The sequence below is a fragment of the Ostreococcus lucimarinus genome, chromosome 1 (assembly GCF_000092065.1).
Source record: "Ostreococcus lucimarinus CCE9901 chromosome 1, complete sequence".
NCBI lineage: Eukaryota > Viridiplantae > Chlorophyta > Mamiellophyceae > Mamiellales > Bathycoccaceae > Ostreococcus > Ostreococcus sp. 'lucimarinus'.
In genome coordinates this window covers 228,567-252,255 of record NC_009355.1, presented here as the reverse complement: position 1 = coordinate 252,255, position 23,689 = coordinate 228,567, and the positions used below count along the sequence as shown (strand labels likewise).

The 23,689-nt window shown below is 58.6% G+C and overlaps 12 protein-coding genes across 12 annotated transcripts; 5 read left to right on the top strand and 7 right to left on the bottom strand.

The window, feature by feature from the left end:
* Positions 1 to 15: 15 nt before the first annotated feature.
* Positions 16 to 360, top strand: OSTLU_28753 (predicted protein; the record flags this gene model as incomplete). The annotated part of the gene is made up of 1 exon (XM_001415742.1): positions 16 to 360. The coding sequence occupies one exon, from the start codon at positions 16 to 18 to the stop codon at positions 358 to 360; it is 345 nt and encodes a 114-aa protein (XP_001415779.1).
* Positions 361 to 423: 63 nt separating this feature from the next.
* OSTLU_12087 (predicted protein) lies at positions 424 to 1,446 on the bottom strand (the record flags this gene model as incomplete). The annotated part of the gene is made up of 1 exon (XM_001415394.1): positions 424 to 1,446. One exon carries the CDS (start codon positions 1,444 to 1,446, stop codon positions 424 to 426), a length of 1,023 nt encoding a protein of 340 aa, XP_001415431.1.
* Positions 1,447 to 2,000: 554 nt separating this feature from the next.
* OSTLU_3023 (predicted protein) lies at positions 2,001 to 3,005 on the top strand (the record flags this gene model as incomplete). The annotated part of the gene is made up of 1 exon (XM_001415741.1): positions 2,001 to 3,005. A coding segment is annotated over one exon (1,005 nt), but the record flags the coding sequence as incomplete, so codon positions are not given.
* Positions 3,006 to 3,352: 347 nt separating this feature from the next.
* On the bottom strand, positions 3,353 to 3,697 carry OSTLU_28750 (predicted protein; the record flags this gene model as incomplete). Its single annotated transcript, XM_001415393.1, has 1 exon — positions 3,353 to 3,697. One exon carries the CDS (start codon positions 3,695 to 3,697, stop codon positions 3,353 to 3,355), a length of 345 nt encoding a protein of 114 aa, XP_001415430.1.
* A 407-nt stretch (positions 3,698 to 4,104) lies between these two features.
* On the bottom strand, positions 4,105 to 5,439 carry OSTLU_92090 (predicted protein; the record flags this gene model as incomplete). Its single annotated transcript, XM_001415392.1, has 1 exon — positions 4,105 to 5,439. The coding sequence occupies one exon, from the start codon at positions 5,437 to 5,439 to the stop codon at positions 4,105 to 4,107; it is 1,335 nt and encodes a 444-aa protein (XP_001415429.1).
* A 187-nt stretch (positions 5,440 to 5,626) lies between these two features.
* Positions 5,627 to 6,664, bottom strand: OSTLU_39741 (CDF family transporter: cation efflux; the record flags this gene model as incomplete). The annotated part of the gene is made up of 1 exon (XM_001415391.1): positions 5,627 to 6,664. The coding sequence occupies one exon, from the start codon at positions 6,662 to 6,664 to the stop codon at positions 5,627 to 5,629; it is 1,038 nt and encodes a 345-aa protein (XP_001415428.1).
* Positions 6,665 to 7,337: 673 nt separating this feature from the next.
* On the top strand, positions 7,338 to 10,145 carry OSTLU_28748 (predicted protein; the record flags this gene model as incomplete). The annotated part of the gene is made up of 1 exon (XM_001415740.1): positions 7,338 to 10,145. The coding sequence occupies one exon, from the start codon at positions 7,338 to 7,340 to the stop codon at positions 10,143 to 10,145; it is 2,808 nt and encodes a 935-aa protein (XP_001415777.1).
* Positions 10,146 to 10,155: 10 nt separating this feature from the next.
* OSTLU_28747 (predicted protein) lies at positions 10,156 to 13,297 on the bottom strand (the record flags this gene model as incomplete). The annotated part of the gene is made up of 2 exons (XM_001415390.1): positions 10,156 to 13,122; positions 13,226 to 13,297. 2 exons carry the CDS (start codon positions 13,295 to 13,297, stop codon positions 10,156 to 10,158), a joined length of 3,039 nt encoding a protein of 1,012 aa, XP_001415427.1.
* Positions 13,298 to 13,567: 270 nt separating this feature from the next.
* Positions 13,568 to 18,208, bottom strand: OSTLU_13647 (VIC family transporter: calcium ion channel; the record flags this gene model as incomplete). Its single annotated transcript, XM_001415389.1, has 1 exon — positions 13,568 to 18,208. The coding sequence occupies one exon, from the start codon at positions 18,206 to 18,208 to the stop codon at positions 13,568 to 13,570; it is 4,641 nt and encodes a 1,546-aa protein (XP_001415426.1).
* A 945-nt stretch (positions 18,209 to 19,153) lies between these two features.
* Positions 19,154 to 20,140, top strand: OSTLU_28745 (predicted protein; the record flags this gene model as incomplete). Its single annotated transcript, XM_001415739.1, has 1 exon — positions 19,154 to 20,140. The coding sequence occupies one exon, from the start codon at positions 19,154 to 19,156 to the stop codon at positions 20,138 to 20,140; it is 987 nt and encodes a 328-aa protein (XP_001415776.1).
* Positions 20,141 to 20,384: 244 nt separating this feature from the next.
* On the top strand, positions 20,385 to 21,467 carry OSTLU_40034 (ABC(ATP-binding) family transporter; the record flags this gene model as incomplete). The annotated part of the gene is made up of 1 exon (XM_001415738.1): positions 20,385 to 21,467. The coding sequence occupies one exon, from the start codon at positions 20,385 to 20,387 to the stop codon at positions 21,465 to 21,467; it is 1,083 nt and encodes a 360-aa protein (XP_001415775.1).
* A 52-nt stretch (positions 21,468 to 21,519) lies between these two features.
* OSTLU_28743 (predicted protein) lies at positions 21,520 to 23,484 on the bottom strand (the record flags this gene model as incomplete). Its single annotated transcript, XM_001415388.1, has 1 exon — positions 21,520 to 23,484. One exon carries the CDS (start codon positions 23,482 to 23,484, stop codon positions 21,520 to 21,522), a length of 1,965 nt encoding a protein of 654 aa, XP_001415425.1.
* Between the last annotated feature and the right edge of the window lie 205 nt (positions 23,485 to 23,689).

Sequence of the window (23,689 nt, the reverse complement as noted above, 5' to 3'; positions counted from 1 at the left end):
GTGATCGAGGGCGCGATGGACGCGGAGGCGTACGAGCGCGCGCGGGAGGGACTGGGCGCGCACGACGCGATTTGTTACTGCACGATTGGGTACCGGAGCGGGAAGTACGCGGAGAAGATGGCGAAGCGCGCGAATGATGGGGACGCGAAATATTTTAACATGTACGGTTCCATCTTGGCGTGGACGCACGAGGGTGGGACGTTGGTCGAGCCGAGCACGGGACTGGAGACGAAGAGAGTGCACACCTACGGAAAGCAGTGGGCGTGCGCGGCGGATGGTTACGAAGTCGTGTACTTTAAGAATCCGCTCGCGAAGGGATTAGGGCAGATGGTGCGCGGGTTGTTTCGCAAAAAGAAATAGAGAATAGCCTACTTTACTGTATCGTTTACAATAGTCGTGTAATTTACCGCAAAAATACTAGCGTCACGTCGTCGCCGGCGCCAAGTCGCCGACGATGGCGTTCTTTTGGAACGCGTTACGCAGCTGTCCGCACGCCGCCGCCGCCTCGAGACCTCTGGTTTGGCGAATCGAAGCTGGGACGTTGAGACCTTCAAGAATGTCGCGGAAAGCGTACACCGTCGCCCGACTCGGGCGCTGGTAGTCGGAATCATCCACGGGGTTGTACGGAATCAAGTTGACGTGCGACGCCAGGTTGCGAGCGTACAGCAATCGGCCGAGTTCCTTCGCGTGCTCTGGTTGATCGTTTATTCCTCCGAGCAGCGTGTACTCAAACGTCACGCGTCGACCGGTGGCGACGAAGTACTGTTCGCAGTCTTGCAGCAAGTCTTCCATCGGGTACACCTTGGCGCTCGGGATGATGGTTTCTCGCAACTCTTGATTCGGCGCGTGCAAACTGACCGCGAGCACGGATTGCAGTTGCGCGTGCGCGAGCTTTTCGATCGACCCTCTGACGCCAACTGTGGAAATCGTGATGTGCCTCGCACCGATTCCAATCTCCTTGTTCAACGCCTCGTGCGCCTTGAGAACGTTGGGCACGTTCAGCAGCGGTTCTCCCATGCCCATGAAGACGACGTTGCTCACGCGCTGACCGAAGTACTCCTCGAGCGCCAATACTTGATCTACGATCTCGTGCGGGGCCAAATTACGGGCGAATCCACCTTTGCCAGTCGCGCAGAACGTGCAGCGCATCGGACAACCGACCTGACTCGACACGCACGCCGTGAGCCTATTCTTTCCGTTCTCCGTGGCGGGAATACCCACCGTCTCGACGACTCTATCGTCATCCAATCGAAGCAACAACTTCGCCGTCCCATCGCTCGCCGCCGCGACGTGATGTCGCCTCGACCGCCCGACGCGCACATTCGCGCTCTTCAGCTCCTCGCGCAGCTTTTTCGACAGCGTCGTAAAATCGTCCACCGACCGCGCGCTCGCCCCGTTCGGCGCGTACAGGTGATCCGCGATTTGCTTCCCTCGAAACGCCGGCATCCCGCGCTCGACCGCGAACTCTTTCAACTCACTCGCCGTGAGTCCGAGCAACGAAAACGCTTCGTCCTCGACCACTCTTCCCGCCCTCTTCGCCGTCGCGTCGGCGTCGCGAATGCTCGCCACCACCGCCGCCGCGTCCGCCTTCTCCCACGGTCCATCGCGCACGCCCGGCGCGCGCGGCACGAACGACGGCTCAGTCGCGATCGCATCGCCGTCGTCCGCGCCGTCGTCGTCGCGCGCGCGCGTCACCGCGCCGCCGCGTCGAACGCGCGCACGCGTTCCGGCGGCGGCGCGACGATTCCCTTCCCCGCGCGCGCCGTCGCGCGCGCGCGCGCCGGCGCGCGCGCCGAGCGTCGTCAGCGTCGCCCCGAGCGCCATCGTCGTCGCCGCCGCGTCGAGCGTCGCGTCGTCGTCGCGGTGCGGTCACAGCGCGTCGCGCGATGCCGTCATCGACCGCGGTTCGCGCGCGCGCGCCGTCGCGCGCGCCGACGCGCCGCCTCGCGACGACGCGCGCGAGGACGATCGCGACGCGCGCGCGCGCCGACGCGCGAGGCGACGCGAGCGTGCGCGTGATGACGTTCAACGTGCTGTGTCCCGAGTACAAGCGCGCGGGGACGAAGGAAAACGACGACGCGCGCGAGTCGGCGAACGTCGAGGACGCGCTGAGACGCAACGAAAAGATACTTGATTTGATATTCGACGCGTCGCCGGACGTGCTGTGCGTGCAGGAGTTTTGGCACGCGAACGAGGCGATGCGCGAGCTGTGGACGCGAAGGCTGCGCGAGGCGTCGTACGACGCCGCGGTGACGCCGAGGACGAGCGGAAGGTGCGATGGGTTGCTCACGGCGGTAAAACGAGATAGATTGGAGGTGAAAGACGCTAGGGACGTGTTGTTTAACGATTGCGGCGATCGCGTGGCGCACGTGGCGCGGGTGGCGTCGAAGGCGAACGGACGCGAGACGCTGGTCGTGAACACGCACTTGTTGTTTCCGCACAATGAAAATTCAAGCCTGATTCGGCTGAGAGAGGTGTTTAAGATTTTAGAGTTCTTGCGAGAGCTTCAGCGAGAGCCGGCGATCGGAGGGAAAAAGTTACCGATCGTCATCACGGGGGATTTTAACGGGTCAAGTTCGGGTCGGGTGTATCGCTTTTTGACGTCGCAAGGATTCACGAACGCGTTGGACGTGTGTCAGGGCCGGGAAGGTTGCGCCACTTCGTGGGTTTCGCACTTGAATCATCATGGTGAGTGCGTCGGAGTCGATCACATGTTTTTGCTTAACCCGTCGAAGCAAGTGCTCGAGATCGGAGCGTCGTGGAAAGAGGCGGTTTTCGCGATGATGCGGGCAAAGATCGTTCAACAAGGCATCGTGGACGATGTCGCGGCGTTCAAGGAGTTCGACGCAAACTCCGATGGGTCTCTGACGAAGGATGAGTTCATCGAATTCGCGAATAAGATAGGTTTGTGCGGCGAGAAGAGTCCGGGGCTCCTTACCGCGGAATTGGAGGCTCTTTACGAAGCGTGCGATAAGGATGGCAACGGCGAAATCGACTTTCAAGAATTCGTTCAGCGTATGGATATCAAAGGCATGGCTGACTTGACGAGTGATCCAAATCTTTCACTCGATATCGGCGACTTCATGGCGTCTTCTGCGGCTGATCAAGTCGTCGTGTCGCAGTCCTGGGACGACAACGTCTTCGGCGAGGGCGACTTGCAAATAGAATGCGCGACGCTGCCAACCTCAATGTTAGAGGGTCGATGGCCGACGTCGGAAGAGTTTGATTTATCCGACCACGGCCCGCTTTGGGCCGATTTCACGCCGCGTTAATAAATGTGTACGAATGAGAAAGAATGTAAGTATTAAACAACAAGCGCAAGCGCGCGCGAAGACTACAACAAATCCAATTTCTAAATTCCGACTCCCGACCACGAGGCGGGTGACGGGTTCACCCAACTCGCGTCCATCAAGCTCGAGTCCGCTTTTTCAACCACGAGCGTTCTGTACGTCGCGAGTTTCTCCAAAACATCGCGCGCGACGAAACTAAGCCCCTCCGCCGTCACCGCGTCGCCCTTGGCGCCGATCCGCAACCCCTCGTCGAACAACTTCAACGAGTACAGCGTATCGATCGACGCCGGCGCCGTGGGATCGTTCACGCACGAATATATCAGGCACAACTTGTCGTCGGGGTTATCGAAGTTTGGTTTCAGAGCCCTGCCGAGCGGGCCGGATTTTTCTGGAATCAGCGTCCACATGTCCTCCTTTTCGCGAGCAAACGGGCTCCGCTCCACGCCGGCGGTGTACTTGTCGCACCCACGCGCGGTGACCCAAAACCGCCCGATCTCCCCGGTGTGCAGCGACGCGCGTAGGCGTGCGAAATCTTTCGCGGTGAGGTCCTCGCGCGTCTCGAGCTCGGTGGCGACGGCGTCGAGGGCGCGGCGACACTCTTCCAGACGCTCGAGGTACACGTCGAGCGGGAGGAAACCTTCGGCACGCGCGCGTCGCGGCGACGCGCAAGCGAACAAACCGGCGGTCAGCAACGCGTCGCGACGGCGGAACTTACCGCTCGCGCGTGGCGTCAGGGCGCCGGTGGGCGAGCGCGCGGTGGCGGCGACGGCGAGCCTCATTGTGCGGGACAGTTGCGCGGGCACGGTTGAAGACGTCAACGCGTGGAACGCGCGGCGTTGGATCGAAACGCAGCGAACCGTGCCGTTGAGCTCGTTTGAAGCGCCTCACGGCGGCGGCGTTTCGATTGCTCGCGGATGTGCCGTGTATGGCGTCGATTGTAGTGCTCGCGCGACGCCGTCGAAGCCGAATCGTCGCTTTGGCGCGCCGAAGCAGCTGGTGCGCGCGATGAAGTTGCGCGTGCGCGTTCGGTGGACTCGGCGATGCGCTCTGCGGTAGAACAGGTGACGCTGTCGAAGACATCGCGAAGTGCCGCGTTTTCGTCGTCGTCGTCGTCCATGAAATCGTCTTCGTCGGCGCTTTCTAAATCGAATTCGACCGCGTTTCTTCGCACGGTCGACTCTCGGTAACTCCGCACAGCTCTCCGCGTGCGCGTGCCTCGCCACACGCGTTGTATTTGTAATGTGGCGGCGTTCATTCGCCGCAACGTTGAGAATCGAATAAACGCGCGCCATGCGCGCTGGATCCGTTGTGCAGCGCACGCTCGCTTTGCTCTCTCATGGCGCTGAATGTAGCGCTTGACTATTTCTTCGACGCATCTCTTCACGCGTTCGCGTCTACCCTTATCTTCACGAAGCGCGCGTCGTGTCGCGTACCCGCGCCACGATGACTGTATTCGCACGCACGCACGACGTCGACGCGCTCTGATGAGCGTCGAGCGCCAGATCCAAAACATCCGCGTCAATCGCTCGCGACGGTCTCGAACCGCTCTTACTCTACGAAGAGCGAGCCATCGGCGGCAGATACTTTGCACGACACAAATTGTACGCATTCGGCGTGTGTGCCAGCGCTTCAAGCTTCTCGCGATCGTGCGACCAGCGTCTCGTCGTACGCGTGCCGTGTCGACGATTTTGCGGCGTTCTGTCTCCTTCTCCACGCGTCGACGCCGCACCGCGACTGATTCTTCGATCGCGCGACTAAGGAGCTCGCGCAATGAAACCTCTGTATCTTCGTCTTCGTCACTCTCTTCAGTCACGAAAGACTTAATACGTTGCTTCGCACGTCGCTTTGCCGGAGGCTCGGCAGAAAAAGTCGATTCAGTTCTCCGAGGGCGAGCGGGAGTATCGCGCGTGTCTTCACCACATGCACGTGAACACGGCCTGGTATCTTTTTCCACCATGTCCAAGTCCGATCCATCGCTCGACAGTCGCACAGCTTCCCGCGTCGCGCACAGTTCACGCTCAAAACGCGCCAACTCATCGGCTCGCTTTGCCCAATTTTGGCACAAATTTTCAAAGAGCGACTCCGCGCTCTCGCACGGCGCGCGATCGAGAACGCGCGATGTCGGCTTACGCGACGCCGTGTCATGCATCGCGGTGCGCATCGCGCGTTACGTCTGCATGGCGTACACGAATATCGGCGCGCTCTATAGTGAAGACTCACTTCGAGTGGGCGAGGTTGACCTGACGGTCGGTTCTGCACGATTAAGTTAATTTTACAACAAGATGAGCGCGTTACCTCGGTCGGGCAATCGAGCGGGCGGTGAACGTCATGTGTGCCTAATTCGTCTCGATGTCGACGTAATGGATGGAGGGTTCAATCTTGACGATTTCCTTCTCCATGCGATCGACTTCGTCGCCGACGGCTTGAACGATTTCTTCACCGTAAAAAGACAGCGCACCGTCCATAGCTTGCGCATCCGCCGATATTGACGCCTCGTTAAACTTCGAGTGCAGCTCCATGCGACGATTTTTCTTCGCGAGATATCGCTCGACAATCTTTTTGCCGCTAAATTCAACTTCGGCGGCGAAACGATACGTCCCAGCGCCAAGCTCTTCGCTCTTAGCAAAGTAAACCTCTTCGACGACTGGATCGCGGCGCATGTGCTCCGTGATGACTTGCATCTTATCTGCACCGAGAGATCGGCCAAGTAGGAGCAGTCGGTTACTGTTGATGAGGTACATTGCCGTCACCCCAAGAAGGCCACCGACAGCAATCGAGCCCATCGCGTCGTACATCGGACTCCCCGTCACTTCGCACGCGATGAGCGCCGTACCCGCGATGCCACAACCCAACACCGCGGCAGCATCTTCTGCGAGCACGGCCACGCTGGTGGGATCTTTACCAGATTTGATAAATTCCCTCAGCGTCATTCCTTGCGCCTTGGCGTTGTCGCGCAACGACTCGTACGCCACCTTTAACGAAAATCCTTCCAACAACGCCGACGCGCCCAACACCGCGATCCCAATACGTATGTTTTCAGACGGCATCGGGTCCATCAACCCGTGCATCCCGTGCATCACGCTAAACCCAGCACCGAGAAAGAAAATTCCCACCGCGGAAATCAACGAATACACGAACCGCTCGCGTCGATAACCGTAATTGAACGTCGCATCGGGCTTTCTATTACTATTTGTGATCCCCACTTGCAACAGCATCTGATTAACGATATCTGCCACGCTGTGAATGCTCTCCGCGAGCATCGAAGGCGACCCACTCGCGCCGTACGCTCCCAATTTGCACACCAAAATCGCCGCGTTGCATCCGATGGCGGTGTGCACCGCCTTCAGCGCCCTCTGATCGTTCGCCGCGTCCATCGCCTCCGACGCTGCCGCGCGCGGTATTTCCTCGTACTCGCCCATGTTCTCTTCCTTCACCTTTCGCGCGCCGCCGACGCCAGTCTTCGTCTCGCGGTGCCCGCGCCGCCCGACGTCCAGCGCCGCGCGCGCGCTCGCGCGCAACCCTCGCGCGAACACCAGCGACGCCCGCGCGCGCGCGTCCCCGCGCGAGTCTCTCACCGCGTCTTCCTCTCTTCGCGCCGCGAACGGCGCGCCGAGCGCGCGCGCGTCGCCCGCGAACGCGCGTTTCGTGAATCCACGCCGCGGGCCCGTCCCGCGCGCGTCGTCGACGAAACCGAACCCGACGCCGCGCGCGGCGACGCGCGGTCGCGCGAGCGCCGCGCGCGCGCATCGCGCGAGGTCGCCGGACGCGCGACGCGCGACGCGCGCGAGGGACGCCATCGCGGGCGCGCGGTCGGTCCGAGACCGAGAGTGTGGGTGACACGCGAAGTGGTCGTTGGAATTTCTGGAATTTCTGATTCGGCGGCGCGCGGTTGACCCAACTTTAATGCGCGCCGCGGCGACGCGTGGAGGCGACGACGGCGCGGGACGACGCGATGAAGCGAACGATGACGAAGAAGAGCGCCGGGACGAGGCGGACGAGGGAGAGGGAAACGGGCGCGGTGACGACGCGGAGACGTTGGAGTACTTTATGGGGGACGTCGCGCGAGGCGCGTTGACCGAGTTGGATTTGGAAAAGTACGCGCGCTTGACGACACTGCGCGTGGTGAAGTGCGGTGATGTGGTGTCGTTGATCGGATTGGGGGCGTGCGAGAGTCTGCGGAACGTGACGGTGGCGGAGTGCGGCCTGAGGTCTTTGGAAGGCGCGAGCGAGTGTCGCGGGTTGGAGGCGTTGTACGCGTACGGGAACGCGATTGATTCGCTCGATGGGCTCGCGGATGGACGGCTTGAGCGGCTGCACACGCTTTGGTTGAACGATAATCGTTTAATGTCGCTCGATGGGATCGAGACGTTGATGGCGCTGCGGGATCTGAACGTCGCGCGCAACCGACTCGAAAGCGTTCCGGACGCCGATGCGTTGCGCGAGCTGAATCACCTCAACATCGCTGGTAATCCCATCAAGTCGCTCGCGTACGTTGGGGTGACTCGTTTCATACATTCGATCACGTTTAAGGACGACGTACACGGCGCGTGTGACTTTTGTCGAGGGCGATGGTATCGCTCGTACATCTTGCGAGCCGTGTCCAATTTGCGCGTGCTGGACGGAGTCGATATATCGGAAGACGAGCGAGCGAGAGCGAGCGATGAACACGCAGAAAGAGAGTTATGGTATCATATGCGATGCGCGAGGATTCGCAAATCGTTTGATGACGCGCGTGATGTCGCTCTGGAACATTTGCGTATACTCACGGCTTCCGTCGAACGCGATTTGTTGCGCGCCAGAGCCGAAGGAAGATGGCTTGATGTTGAGCGCGATCTTTCCGACATAAGTCACTTCGAAATCTCTTTCACGAAAATCGAGCGTCGAGCACGCGAGGCGTCGCTCGTGCTGATCGCGCGCGTTTTTCAAGATGCGGAAATTGTCGCAGAGACGGCGCGCGAAGAACGATTCGCATTCGCGAAAGCCGAATCAGCTGCACAGAGCGTAGACGACGTCTTCATCGAGATCTTCGGTAAATTCGGACGTGTTCGTAAAAAACGTGCGCCTCAAAAACGTAAAAGCGCGTGGATTTTGACGCGAAGGATAAGCGACATTGTGATCGCATCGAACATGACTGAGATCAATCTGCACTCCGCTGAGCTCCGCGGCATTCCACAGGAAATCGGCGAGTGTGTAAACCTACAAACATTGATTCTGAGCGATAATGCAATCAAACGGCTTCAAGGTCTCCCTCAAATGAACAGTCTAAAATGGTTGGATCTCGGGAACAATCACTTGTGGAATTCGGAGGATTTGAACGTCTTGACGACGCGTGCGCGAAACGTCACCTCGTTGATTCTTCGAGGTAATCGCAAGTGGTTGGCAAAGAGTAAATTCTACGCCCCAATTCTGGTCAAACGCTCGCCAACCTTGACACACTTGGACGGCATCGAAGTCACATCTCGTATGCGAGCGCATTATCGCGTCGTTGGATGCAGACTGAACGCACGCGCAGTGAGACGTCGTGGTAAACTGTACCGTGACGCCGCGCAGTCCGCGTCGGAAATCGTCGAATTCAGCTTGGAAGATGAATCTCTCAGGAAAGTAGAACTGTGCGGAGAATTCAACACGCTCATCGTCGCATACCTCATGAATAACTGCCTTAAATCGATCAAAAGTTTCGGCGTCACCTGCCGCCACCTGAGGCACTTATCCGTGGAGGGAAATGCGATGATACGTTTGGACGGTTTGAGTTTGCTGAAGGAATTGAAATTCCTCAACGTGCGCAACTGCATGATCAAAATTCTTTCCCCATCCTGGTTCAAGCCATTGATAAAGTTACTCTTCATCAACGTCGAGCGAAACGAACTCCAATCGCTCAGTGGACTTGAACAGTGTCGCTCAATTCGCGAAATATACGCGTCGCACAACATGTTGGCGGAAACGAGTAGCGTCGTCGCGCTCGCCGCACTTCCCAACCTCAGGTTACTCACGTTGTACGGGAACGTCATGTGTGATTTGAAAACGTACCCGCACTACGTGATATTCAAATTCAATCAATTGTCCATATTGGATACCGATTATATCAGCGAGGCAGCGCGAGCGGATGCGACAAAAATTTACTCTGGTCGTCTCACGGAGGACATGATTGTTTCCGGTGAACACGCCGCGGGAGGAGATGAAATCTCATTGGTCGCACTCGGATTGTTTCATCTTGATCATAATGTCGTGAACGCGCGCTTCCAAGGAATCAAACGCATGAATTTGGAAAACAATAATCTCAGCGATGTTTCCGCGCTGGCTAGTTTGCCACGACTCACGCGGCTCGAATTGCGCAACAATAGGGTTAATGCCAAGTTCGGTCGCGCCAGTTCTTTCAGCAAACTCAAATATCTTGATTTGAGCGGGAACTACATATCATCGCTCAGCGTGCTCGCGCTCGGTTCGTGCTCAAGTCTTCAAACGCTTCTTTTAAGCGACAACTTTCTCACCAGGCTCGACGGCATAAATCAGCTCAAGTCTTTGCGAGTACTCAAGGTTGACAAAAACAAATTAAGTAGGATCGACTCAAGCACATTCGATGGCTGTGAAAGTTTGCGGGTTTTATGCATGCGTAAGAACGCATTTCGAACTCTGAAACACGTAACAAAGCTTGCCTACGTGCGCGAGTTACATCTTGACGAAAATCGAGTGGACGACTTGGAGGAGATTAGTTGGTTGGCGTATCTGACGCGCCTACGGATTTTGTCCCTCGCGCGTAACAAAGTTTCAAGCGAATATCAGAGATATGTCGAGTTCGTGACGACGTGCTGCAGAAGTCTGGAGCAACTCGATGGGGAAAAGCTAGTATATAAATAAAACACAGCACCTACGCGTCGCTATCGTCGCTTATTGTCTCCACAAGCGAGCCGAGCTTGGCGTACTCGTCCACGGTTCTCGCGAGGTCTTGTTGCATCACCGCAATCGCTTCTTCAGTCCCCGCTAGCGATTCTCGAAGCGCGTCGTTCTCATATTCGAGCTCGGTGTTCACTTCTTCGAGTTCTCGCAACCTATCTAAAAGCTCGCCACCAGCGCCGGATTCCATTTGCTGCATTTGCTCGACAAGTCGCTGGAAATCTTGCTCGACTCGTCGGCGCGCCTCTTCTGCCGCCTGTACCCTTTCGTTTACGAGCAAAGCAGTCGCGCCGTCGGCGTAACCTTGCTCGTCAATGATCTTTCGCGCCGAGTTCAGATCATCGTTCGCCTTTGACAACAAATGGAGTAAACGTTGATTCTCCTCGCGAAGTACCTTCACCTCTTCAGCGGAAGCTGCGGACACTGGATTCGCACGCTCCATGCTCGAGAGTGCCGATTCCGCCGCCGCCGCTCGGCGCTCAGCGTCCGTTACGCGCATTTGCAACACCTGCGAATCGTTGTTCGAATAACCATCTTCCATCGCGTCTCGCAGCGCGTCCTTTGCGATGCTGAGTTCGCTGCGCAAACCACCTAGTTCGGCGCGCGCTTCAGCTTCGCGGCGAGCAATCGCGAGCGCTTCTCGCTTCGCATCGTTCGCAGTTGATTCAGCCTCCCGAACGCTGTTTTCAAGAGTTGCGCATTTCTCTTGAGCTTGCTGCAATAATGCGGTGAGTCTCTCGACTTCGTGCTCTCTCTCTTTTGCTTGCGCTTCAGCGTGAACCAAAGCGCTCGTCACCGTGCGACCGGACTGGCTCGTAGTCGATCCACCTGCAGCCGCATCCTCAATCAAGTTGCGAAGGCGCTCGACCTCGGTTTCAAACGATTTCTTATCCTGCTTGAGAGCCTCGAGTTGACGTGATAATCCGTGATTTTGCTCCTGCAGTGCGCTCACGCGCTCCCTCAAAAGCTCCGAGCGCTGAGAACTGTCACCACTTTCGACAACCGCTTGATGTTCGTGGGTGCGAAGTGCAGAAACGAGACTTTCGAGCTCTCGCACACGATTTGTCTCCAACCTTAACTTGTGCTTGAGAGTCTCATTATCTCCTTGTGCATCGGTGAGCCGGCTTCGAGTGACGAGCAAGTTTGCTTCCGCCGCGGCGGTTTCGCGTCGCGACATCTCTCTCGCGCGTTCCATATCGAATAACATCGCCTTTGACGCTTCGAGCTTTGTCGTCAGCGCTTCGTACGAACCCGTGTCGTCTCCCTTGTCACGCACAGAGTTTTCCAGTAGATGCGTCAGATTATCGACTTGACGCTGATACGCTTGCAAGTCACTCGCATACGCCTTATTTTCAGCTTCAGCCGCTTTCGCCCTTTCAGTCGCCTGCGCTAAGGTGGCTTCTGATGAGTCAAGCGCAACCTTTGCTCGGCGCAAATCGCGTTCCATGTCGTCCATGTCCGCGACAACTCGACGATTTTCGACGCCAAGTTCTTGGTAGGCGTTAACAACGTCGTCCACTTCCTTCTGCTTTGCTTTCGCGTTCGCTTCGGCCGCTTGCTGCGCTGCTTTCGCCTCTCGAAGTTCTGACCACGCGTTGTCGCGCTCGCTCGTCGCACGCAACAGCTCGGCATTGACCACCTGTTGCTCTTTTGTCATCGCCATCAAATCGTCTGACACGACGGCGAGCTCTTGGCGATATTGCGCCGTCTCCATCGCGATGTGCTTTTCTTTATCGACGGCGTGTTGGATGGATTCCTCGAGCGTGCGTACCCGTGCGAGCGCCGCGTCCCGCGCTTGCACGGCGCTGTATACCTTCGCTTCAGCTGTCGCACCGAGACGACGAGCTGCTTCCGCGGCGGCGCCTTCGCGCATGGCCCGTTCTCTCGCCTCTTCCAAAGCCTCGGCCGCAGCGTCGGCTTCATCCTGAAGGCGCATGCACTCGTTCTCTAGTGCCATAATCTTTTCCGCCGTGGAACCTTCGAACTGACCGCTACTATCCTTCTTGCTTTCTACTTCACGCAGACTCGCGTACGCCACTCGAAGCTTTTGAGACAAGCCTTCTCGCTGAGCGTCGATGTCGCCAATTATCGATTTGAGCTTTTCAACCTCATCGGCCCTTCGTGCTGCGAGTTCGCGTTGCGTATCCAGCTCTTGTTGCAACTCGGCGTTGGAACCATTGCGAGAATACGCCGCCAAGATGGCTTGCTCGGCTTCTTGCGCGACTTCGTTCGCCGCCGTTGCCGCGTCTCTGGCAGCTTGCTGCGCCGCTCTGACGTGCTTCGAATCCGACCCGTCACTCCCAGAGCCGGCTTCTTCGTAACGTCGTAGCTTCACAAGAAGAGATTCATTGTCATCAGAGAGTAAACCAATCGCATTTTGCGCCTCCACAAGCAAGCCTTCGAGTTCACGCATGCGTTCGTTGTTGAGAAACGGTTCACCTCCGCCGCCAGCGCTTGTCGTCTTCAAGGCCTGTCGCAACCTTTCAACCTCTGCTATGGCATCGTCGCGTTCGGTTTGAAAGGCTTCAGCGTCCGCCAGTGCGGCAATTTTTGCGTCTTGCGCCGCTTTTAGTTGCTTTCTTAATTTATCCGAGTCGCCCGAACTCGCCGACGCTCGCTGCAACTCGTTCGACATATCGTCCAGCTCTCTCCGAAGCGCCGACATCTCGCCCACATCCCCCGCTTGTGGAGACTGCGGGATCTGAATCGTTGGCGTAGAGATCACGCTCGAATACCGCGTCGCCATGCCATCAAGCTTCTCAAACAGCGACTCGATGAGCGTCATCTTGTCGTCTTTGTCGCCCCCTGCGAGCACCGTGTTCAACCCTTCCTTCAATTTCGCACCCTCACGCTCCGACTTCGCCAACGCGCGCCGCGTTGCCTCCAGTGCATCTCCTAATACTTGATTTTCTTCCGCTTTATCCCGCAAAGACTTCAACGCCTGCGTTCGCGTGTCGCCGGGACGCCGTCAGTCTCGAGCTCAACCGTCTGACGACCGAATGTGACCTCGCGCGTCGTTCGCATCGCTTCCACGGCCCGCGCACCTCGTCCAGCAGCTTTACCGCATCGCGCTTGACGTTCGCACCCCGCGTGTTCTCTTGCGCAAACTCGTCCATCGCGTCACGACTGCGATCTTCGTCCGAATGCGACGACGCGCGTTTGAATAAAATCAAATCGAATGCCGCGCCGTGCGCGTTGACTGCGGCGTGTTCGCGTCGTTCGCTCGGGCTAAATCGCGCCGCTCGCGTGTGTGCGCTCGCCCGACGCGCGTGTGCTCGCGCGGTGACGCGCGCGAGTGACTGGCGCGACGGTCAATCGAGGCGTGGCTGTTGGTTTGTGTTTAAATTTCATACGGCGACGAAGCGGCCGAGTCAAGCGACGCACCATCACGCGCGCGAGGCGGCGATGCGCTTCGAACGCTCGATTCGCAAGCGTCTGCGAGTGATGTGACCACGAATGTAGGACTGGGCGACGACGGCGGCGCCCCAGGCTTCGACGTCGCGAAGACGTTTTTGACGGGCGAGTCGCTCGGCGAGCGATAGGGCGGCGGCGCCGAGCTTGGTTGCGAGGAGGGATTCTAGGAGAGGGGTGAAGGGGATCCCGCGACCAGGGACGTGAATCGATATAGATTCGTACATGATGCGGCGGCGCCATAAAGCCGCGGCACGCTCCGCTTGCTCGCGAAAGACGGGTGATTTCTCAAGGAGCGCGCCGCGGAATTCGACGGCGAGCGGTGGGCTGAGATCTCGTAACAGCTCGCCGAGTCTGTGCGCACCGATGAAACCGGTTGCCAGCGGGTCGTACTTGCTCCAGACCTGTTGGAAGTCGTAAAGGTGTTTTGGGGTAATGATGGCGGCCTCGCGTAGGACACCAAAGGTGACGTGGTCTAAAATGGACGCAACGAAGAGGTTGGTGAAAACGTAGCCCATGGCGATGACGTACGTGACAAAGTACAGCACCGCACCGTCGGGAAATCCACAATCCGACGACGCCTCCGAGTGCGTGCAATCAGGTGTGGTGACCATGAGATCATACATGTATTGCCGCCACCCTTCGCCCGTGATGACTTGAAACAGCAAGAGGAAAGAACTAGTGAACGTTTGGAAATTCGCATCCTTGTTCAAAGCTTCGCCAAACTTTACGTTAGGGAAAATCTGTGTTCCGATGCCGGCGTACATGAACATCCAAATCAACATCAAACCCATGACACTTAATATACTCGGAATCGCCAGTAAGAGTGTGCTCGCCAGGATCTGCAAAGACTGAACATGGCGAATGATGCGAAAGACGCGCAGGAACCTAAACGGCCTACCTATTTGATCGCGCAACGATCCAGCTTTACTTTGTAACGTCACCGCAGAACCGACCGCGAGCGTGAGCTCGAAAGCATTCCACTTATTCGAGAAGTAGTGGCGCACGCTCGGGTACGCCGCGCTGACTTGCAACAACACCTCTATCAAATACACACCGACGAAGCAAATTTCACCAATCGAACGAACGTGAGCCAAAACGCTTTCGCCGTCGCCGTAGCGCTCAGTCGCCATTAAAGCCGCGTTCAAGCCGACTCCGATCAACACGAACGCTCGGTAGCTTCGATGGTTGACTATGTGAAAACACACTCTACGAAGACCTCGAGGTGGCAGAAATTTCATTCGCATCGGTTTGAGCGAAAGCGCCACCTTGTGCATGTCGTGCCACAATTTTTGCCTCTCAGTGAGAAGCTTGCGACCTGATATCAAACCAAACTGATGAATGAAAACACCGATGATCGTACGAATCATGAGAAACGAGCCAATCAATATAAACGCGACGAAAAAGAATGCCGCGGGCCAGTTGCGTTCAAATCGAGGTTGCATGCCTACGCCAGTTTTATCCATCGCTGCAAACATGACTTCGATCCAACCGTCCAAAGACGCCGTTTCGAGCAATGTGAGCATGGCACTGCCTATCCAATCAAACTCGAACAGATTTCTATTCCACTCGCGAGCGATGATGTCGCCTCCAGTAGAGACAAATGTACCGACGCACTCGATCTTTGTCATCACCATTAAATCGTTGCAGCTGTAAAAGGTCCCGCCGTATTCGCGAATGGCGACGATCGCGAACGCCAGGAACATCCCCCCCGTGAGCATGATGATCCCACTGATCGTTGGAAGCGTCACCACAAGCGTTTTCACGAGTCGCTGCATCGACGTCACCCGCGTCATGATTCGAATCGGTCGCATGGGTGCCGCCATATTAAATGCGCGGCGCCAGTACCTCGTGTATGCGTCACCGAGTATTAGGGGACAGGCCACAATCATCACGTCGATGATCAAGATGGCCATGTCAAATACATTCCAAACCCTGCCGACGAACGGCGCCGGCGTGAGTATGAGCCCGTGTGCGATGATATTCATGATGAAATCAACCAAGAAGAATCCACAAACGGCGTAGTTTGCAGTATCGACATGTTTTTGAAGCTCGTTTATTTGATCCACAGGCTTGGTCGCCAAAACCGCGAGGACGGATACGACGACGAAAGAAAAACTTATGCGCTCGTACCATCGCGATCGAAGCACTCTGCGTAAGGTTGTTCGTAATTTACCCGACGAAGGAAATATACACAATGCGTCGTCGGATATGTACCACGGTAGAGCTGGGCACGCCGCGAAGTCAGTAGCTTTGGAGACAGCGTCTTCAAAGATAATCTCCACGCGCCCGTCGTCGTCGCCGCCTCTAGCGATGGGATTGTGTCGCGATGCCGCTTTCCCCGTTGTACTATTTCCTAAGGCGTGCGCGCTATCGTTGTCTACACGAACTTTCATGCACACGGTCAGCCCGCCGGCATCCGCGCCGGCTGGCGCCATGTCGTCTCCCACTGAGTTTGGCGCGACTTGGACGAACTTGGACTCGCACAGTACAAATTCGCCACCAACCTTTGTATCTGACGTCGCCTTTTGCACAAGCGACACCGCAATCTCTCGCTCAATAGCTTTAGATATACGCCGTTCCGTCTCCGAACGAAGCTCTAGCCACGGTGAAAGTCGATGTGCGCGTTCGACCGTCCAACGGCGTCCGCTGAGCGTTAACTTGAATTTCACGCGAGCGCGCTCCATGAAATCTACAAACTTTTGATCTCGCATCGCCATCTTCACCGTTCGTTTCACCAATTCCTCGGATTGGACAATTGTCTTTTCAACGTCTCGCAACTCCAAGTTCTCGAGAACTACGGCGATTACGAGGTTGAGAACGATGTAGTTGACGAGCACGAAGAACGAAATATAAAACGGAATCGCCGCATTTGTGATCTGCACGCCGTGAAACATCAAATCTGTCCAACCCTCACCCGTGCTGGCGACAAACAACGCCAACATGGCTTGTGGAAACGTATTATAGTGCAGACGTGGCATGTCTTCCAAACCAGCATCACGATTCGCGAATAGTTGCATACCGAGCACGGCGTACATGGCGAGAATTGCGACGTAGAATAAAAACAAGGAAAGAAGGGAGCCGAGCGACTTGAAGACACGATTTATGGTGTCCACGCCTGTTTGCGACTTTGCAGGTCCGAAAGTCTTGAATAGCCGCGGGATGCGCAGCGAAGTCAAATTCATGCCTTTGCCCCACATCACCGTTGCACTAATTGCGACGACGCCCGTGTCGAAAACCAGCATCAAATCCTCATTCGTCGGCTTGAACGTCACGATACGTCGACCGATGTCCTTCGCCGCAAGTCCCCGTAATATCACTTCAAGCATGAACGCAGACACGAAAAAACCTTCGGCGATGACGAGATATTCTTTCTTTGTGTCGTCCAAATCGAATCGATACAGTGCCATGACGGCGATGTTCGCAGCGATTAAAATTCTCACCATCTTGTCAAAATACGGATGATTAATGCGCTCTGATAACCGATCGCGTTTTGGCCGCGCAACACCGCTCGGTATTGCTCGAGTTTGATCGTTGTCTCCTTCTTCCAGCATTCGCTTTCTCGTCAACGCCGCTTCCGCGATCGAGGCTAACGTTTCGCCCGTGCCGCCGTTTAACCTTCGAATAAGTTTTCGAATCGCGAGCTCGCTTTCGAGCTCATCATCGGACGATGCCCCGTTTCTTGATTTACTTCGCAGCATCATCTGGTGCTCGCGTCGGAGCCGGAGGAACACTCCGCTCACTGCGGCGACGAAGACAGAGACGATGAAGTACGTCCCCACGATGATGAGTGTCACAAAGTACGCCGCCGACGCTTTATACTCGGCGTTGACGATTGGGTACATCACATCCTGCCACGCCTCAATCGTGATTGTTTGAAACATCACGAGCAGCGTTGACCCGAAGCTATCGAACGATTGATAACCGTGCTGTGGATTGCCGACCAAATCGCTGCAAAATAACGAAGAGTTGGAATCGTACACCCCCGGGCACACGTAGCCTTTATGATTCGGTAAATTGCCGACGTCCCCGCAAAATAACGGTGGATCGCTCACCGCAGTGTAAAACATGCGCGCGGTCTCCGCCGAAGTCGTCTCCACGCATCGCCGTCGAAGCGAACCGCCGAAGATACCCATACCCATGAGCGCGTAAAACACGGCGCAAATCACAGTAATGGCGGCGACATCGCGTAAAAGCACGATGGACTTCTGAAGCGATTCCGCGATGAAAACCACGGAAGTCGCGAGCTTGAACCGTTTGAGCGCGTGCACCCCGCGAAAGAATCGCAATTGTCCGACGCGCACGCGCGTGAACAGCGAATCGCTCCCGTGCCACTGCATCGTCATCGAAAGCCAACTCACGGCGATGATGGCGAGATCGACCTGGTTGTACACGCTCGACATGTACGCGTGCTTGTGCCCTATAAATCCAAGACTGAAAATCCGCGCCGCGGCCTCGATCGAGTACACGCACAAGATTGCCGCGTCGATCGCGCGAAGCGGCGACTTCGCCAACTCGCTCAAGCTCGATATCGCCCGCGTCGACTCCCCGCTCGTCGCCAGCAGCACGAGCGTGACGAAGTGCGCCAATATCACCACGAAAACAACATATTCCATCGCTTGCGAGTGCATGATTCGAAAAACCGCGACGCGCGCGCGATTATCCACCCTAAACATCCCGAGCGCCGTCCCGCCCATCGTCGCGCCCGGCCCCGCGTCTGACCTCAACGCCTTCCGCGCCTCTCGCCGCTCCCGCGCCACTCGCGCCGCCGCCGCGCGAAACCGCAACCTCCCACGCCCGCGTCGCCCCTCCCTCTCCGCTCGCGCCTCCGCTCGTTCCACCATCGTCCTCGTCGTCGTCGTTCGCGCGCGCCGCTATATATATCCTCTCGCGCGCGGCGTCGTCGCGCGTCGTCGCGCCGTCCGTCGCGCGTCCCTGCGTTCGCCGTCCCGCGCGCCGAGACGCTCGCGCGACGACGCGCGCGTCCCTCGTCGCGCCGTCGTCGCCTCGCCGCCTCGCGCGACGCCGTGTGCGTCCGTCGCGCGCGCGCGGGATACGAATCGTCAACGCGGCGACCGACCGTTCGAGGCGTCGCCAACCGAGGGTTCTTTTTCGCCGCGCGCCAATCGCGTCGCGGCGGTTCGCGCGCGACACTTCGCGCGATGTCGCGCGCGCTCGCGCTCGATCCCGTCGCGCCGAGCGCCGAGCGGTACGTCGCGCTCGTGCGGTGCACGCGCGCGCAGCTCGCGCGATGGATCGCGAGCGCCGACGGCGTGCGCGCGCGCGTCGACGACGGCGGCGGCGGATCGCCGTTGACGCGCGCGAACGCGACGACGCGCGGCGCGCGCTCGGGAGGGGGCGAAAAAACGTGGACGATCGAAGCGGACGGCGTCGTGGACGTGTTTCACTCGATCGCGGACGAGGGACGGGCGACGGTGGTGCGAGGGGAGGTGCGATTCGAGAGCGCGAACGAGGGACGGGCGCTGGAGACGGTGGGGACGGCGAGGGAAAAATTGCGACCGAAGCGATCGCTGGAGGATGGAACGGCGCGAAGGGTGAAGATGCGAGGGGAGGAGGAGCTGCGAGAGAAGCGAGAGCGACACCTGAAGGTGGTCGAGGTGGATGAGGTGGCGGGAAGGGAGGGCGCGAGCGCGGCGACGAGCGACGGGTTGCGGAGAGACTTGGAGCGGTGGTCGCGCGTGGTCGCGGCGGCGATGCTCGACGGTTCGGGAAGCGAATTCTCGCGAGTTAAGGCGGCGGTGATGTCGCTGTTGTTTGAGCGTCCGTTGTCGGAGAACGCGATCCGGGATTGCGTGGCCAAAGGGTTCGCGTTGGCGTGCAAACCGCCGCCGAATCAGCGCGTGGTGCGAGAGACCATCAAGCACGTGGCGCAGCTGCGGCCTCCGGGTCGGTACGAGTTAGTCGATGGAAAGAGACGGGACGCACAAAAGTCCCACGCTCAGCTCACGGCGGCGGCGAAACATATCAAGCTGCCGAAGAAGGAAAAAGCGGCGGCGGCGCCGCCGTGCGCGCCGTCGCAGCCGACTTCGACGCAGGCGACGAACGGGACCTCGGTGCCGACGCCACCGCTTCAAGAACCGCCTCGCGTCCTTCGCAACGGCATCACCGTGGACTTAGGTGACCGATCGCCGAGCATAGATTTAGACCCCCACGCCCACGTCTTCGCGCGTCGGCCCCCGGCGAAGACGCGGGAAATCGCTCCTCGCGCCGCGGGCGACGACGACGACGACTGGCGGCACCTCACACCATCCCCGACCGTCGACGTCATCGAATCCCACGACGAATGCGAAGCCCTCAAGGCGACGTACGACACCAAGTACGACACCTACGTCTCCCTCCACGCCCGGCTCGCCGCCAACGCGGACGAGTACGAGGCGCTTCGCCGCGGCGACGACGCCGCCGCCCTTCTCCCTCGTTTCGCCTCGCTCCGTCGCGAGCGTTACGCCGCCATGCGCGACGTCTTCGACGGTTTACACGACGAGCTCCTGCGCATCCGCGTCGCCATCGACGCCTTCGCGTCCGTCTAATCGTAAAAATTGTAACGCCGACGCCTGTACCCGTACCCGCGCCTGCACCGCCCGGGCGATGCCGTGACGTCATTTCGCGCACTTTTTCGCCGACCTCCACCGCGCCGCACTCGTCGACGCTGCCGCGCGCGCGATGCCCGTCCCGGTCAGCGAGACCGGCTTCGCGCGAACGAACACCGAGCACGCCACCGCGTCCGCGCACGTCGACGCCCCGATCGCGAGCGGCGCGGATTGGTGGGCATCCATGGCGAACGCGAAGGCGAAGGCGGACGCCGACCCCGACGCGCCGAAACCGTGGCTGCGAAAACCCGGTCGCGACGCCACCGAACGCGCGGAGCGGGCGCCGGTGAAAACGGCGGAGGTGGTCTCGATCGATGGACCCGGGATCGAGGTTCGAGGGCTGACGTTCAGTTATCCGGGATTGGACGGGTCGCCGCTCGCGGGGACGACGCCGTTGATTCGGGACATGCGGCTGCGACTGGCGCCGGGGACGTGCACGCTGTTGTTGGGAGCGAACGGGGCGGGAAAGACGACGCTGCTGAAGATTTTGGCTGGGAAACACTTGGTGCCGCGGGAAAGGGTGCTGGTGCTGGGACGGGAGGCGTTTTACGATACGGGATTGACGTCGAGCGGGGACTTGAGTTTCATCGGCGGAAACTGGCAGCGGGACGTGGCGTTCGCGGGGTATAATATTCCGCTCGCGGGGGATTTCCCGGCGAGTCGGATGTTGGATTCCATTCCAGGGGTCGATCCAGCGCGGAAACAGCGCATCATCGAAGTGCTGGACGTGGACGTGAACTGGCGAATGCACAAGGTGAGCGACGGACAGCGAAGACGCGTGCAGCTCGCGTGGGGATTGATGTTGCCGTATAAGGTTTTGTTGCTCGATGAGATCACGGTGGATTTAGACGTGCTCGGTCGCGCAGAATTAATGTCGTTCTTGCGAAGCGAGTGCATCGAGCGTCAGGTCACCATCGTGTACGCGACGCACATTTTCGATGGCCTCGAATCCTTCATGTCGCACGTGGCGTTTGTCGCCAATGGCGAGTTGAAATTTTGCAAAAAGTTTGAAGATATTGAAGGCTTAAAGGACCGCGAGCCCGGTTCTTTGCTCGCCACCGTCGAGGGATGGCTTCGCGAAGAGTACGTGCTCCAGCGCGAGCGCAAAGCGTTGGAAAAGAAGGAGAAGAAGGACTTCCAATTTAACCGTAACAACGGATGGGCCGCCGGTCGAACGACTAGCACCGTTACGTTCGGTCCGACGCTCGATCAAACCAGGAATCACACGGGCATCGCCGGATCCTCCAACGCCGTCATGCGCAACTAAACATGTACACAGCTATAGTTATTTTCACAGAGTAGTCGATTGAGTATTGCTATTATATTTCCTGAGTGTTGCTAACGATGAATCGCGACGGCGACTGCATGCGATGCGATCCCCCGGCGTCGTCGGTCCATTGCGACAGTAATCTATCAGCAAACGGCGCGTCGTCACCGATTTGCGAGAGAGTCGTCGAGGCCTGCGATGCGTTCTTCGCTGTCGAGGCGCTCGCACCGTCGAAATCCTCGTCTTGCGTCTCGTTCAAGCACCGAGACGCGTGAAAGAGCCGCCGAGCAAACTTCGTGTGCTGAATCTCGTCGGCATCGCGATACCTCGCGAGTCGATAGTCCCGGAGAGCCATCTCAAGAGGCTGCGGCAGTGAGTTTTCGGCGAAAATCTTCTTCCACTTCGGTAAGTCTCGCTCGATAATCTCGCGCGTCCGCTCGTCGTCCAACGGCGTTGCAGTCGTGAGTGGTTTGGACAGAGCGATGTCGATGAATTCGGCATAGTTCGGCGCAGGTTCGGAACGGGTACGGAAACGATTGCGCCATTCATCGATGCGCATGGACGCCGACGCTCTGGATGCGCCTTGTAGATACTCCGCGCACTCCAAAAGTTCGCTCGCATTCATGCACCAACCGTCGGTAAACGCGGCGTGCAACCTCGCAACAGTTTCGCGTTCGCCATCCCGATCCCTCTCGAGCGAATCGTCGACAGGGAAATCGGATACCGGTACGACGCCGTTGGCGATGAACTCGTGCAGATGAGGTAGATCTATGAACGCATCATCAGGCGCGCGCTTCTGCTGCCAACGTGATAGAGGAACTGGGTTTCGCGACAAAAAGTCTGCCGCCTCCCCCGCGCGTCTGGCCGCGTCTTCTTCGCTAAATTGCGGCGGCTGAAAGCGCATCGCGTTGACGTCGCCATGTATGGCGTAATTCTGACACCAAACGCCGTCTTCGTCGCGCCAAAACATTCCTCCACGATCTACGCCGAGTTTTGTCATCGCAAAGCCGTGTACACCGCTCGATGAAGGCAGAGGAATGGTGGAGCCGAACGTCACCGCGCGTACTTGCTCGCCCGAATGTCCTCGCCGCTCGCCCACGAAACGCTCGCACTCGTACAGGTAAACTTCCCTGGTGCCTGGCGTAAACGCTTGAATTACGATCGAGCGACATTTAGAACACCATTGCGCAACGTCGACGATTCGCAACGTCGTCGGCGGAACAAGTCCTTGATGGTCCCAGCGAAGCACGGGATCGTTCGCGCGTCTGACGTCGCGCAGCTCAACGTTCGATGATTCTGACGTCGACCCACGCGTTGCGACGGCGTAATAGTGCTCAAACGCGGTAGATATCGCGCAAAGCGTCTCACCGCGATCGGCTTCGTGCGCGCGCCGCGTCTCGCCCCGACGACTTCGTAAATCCACCTCGTGCACGCTCGATATCCCGGTGCTTCCGACGTGACTTCCGTGTAACAACGTGCGCGGATGCGCCCCGTAACCGAGCCCGTACCAATCGCCAACCGCAGTCATCTCGCTCCCCAACGGTCGCCACGGCACGCGCTTTACGCCATCTGCCGTCATCGTCGCGACTTCTCCGTGCGTGGACACAAACGCACATTCGCCCACCATCGTCGGATGGATCCGAATCGCCGCCAATTCCCCGTATCCCGCGCCCTCGTCCACACGCGCGATCTCAATCACATCTAAAGCTACCTCAAACCTATCACGCCCCGCCTTGGCCTTGGCCTTGGCCTTCGCCTTCGTCTCCGCTCTCTCGACGACGTTCGACTCGAACCGCCACAGCGCCGCGCCGTCCCGCCACCGCGCGCACGCCTCCGCCACATCCGCCGTGCGCTCCCGTCCCTGCCCCCGCGAGCCCTCTCGCACGTCCACCTCCAAGCACACCCCTCCGAGCTCCACCTCCGCCGTCGCGCGCAGCGTCGAACCGACGCCTCGTCGCGGCGGTCCCGGCCGCGGCGCGTCCCGCGTCGCCGTCGCCGTCCCGCGTCCGCCCGCCATCATCCACGTCCCAGCCCGACCGCCTTCGCGCGCCGACGCGTCGGCGACGACCGCGAGCGCGTGCGCGCGGTGCCCGTCGCCGTCGTCCGCCTCGTCGCGCGCGCGCGCGTCGACGCGCGCGATGTCCCCGTCGCGACGAAATCGCCGCGACGACGACGTCCCGACGCCGCTGAGCTCGCGATGGCGCGTCTCGAGCGCCGCCGAC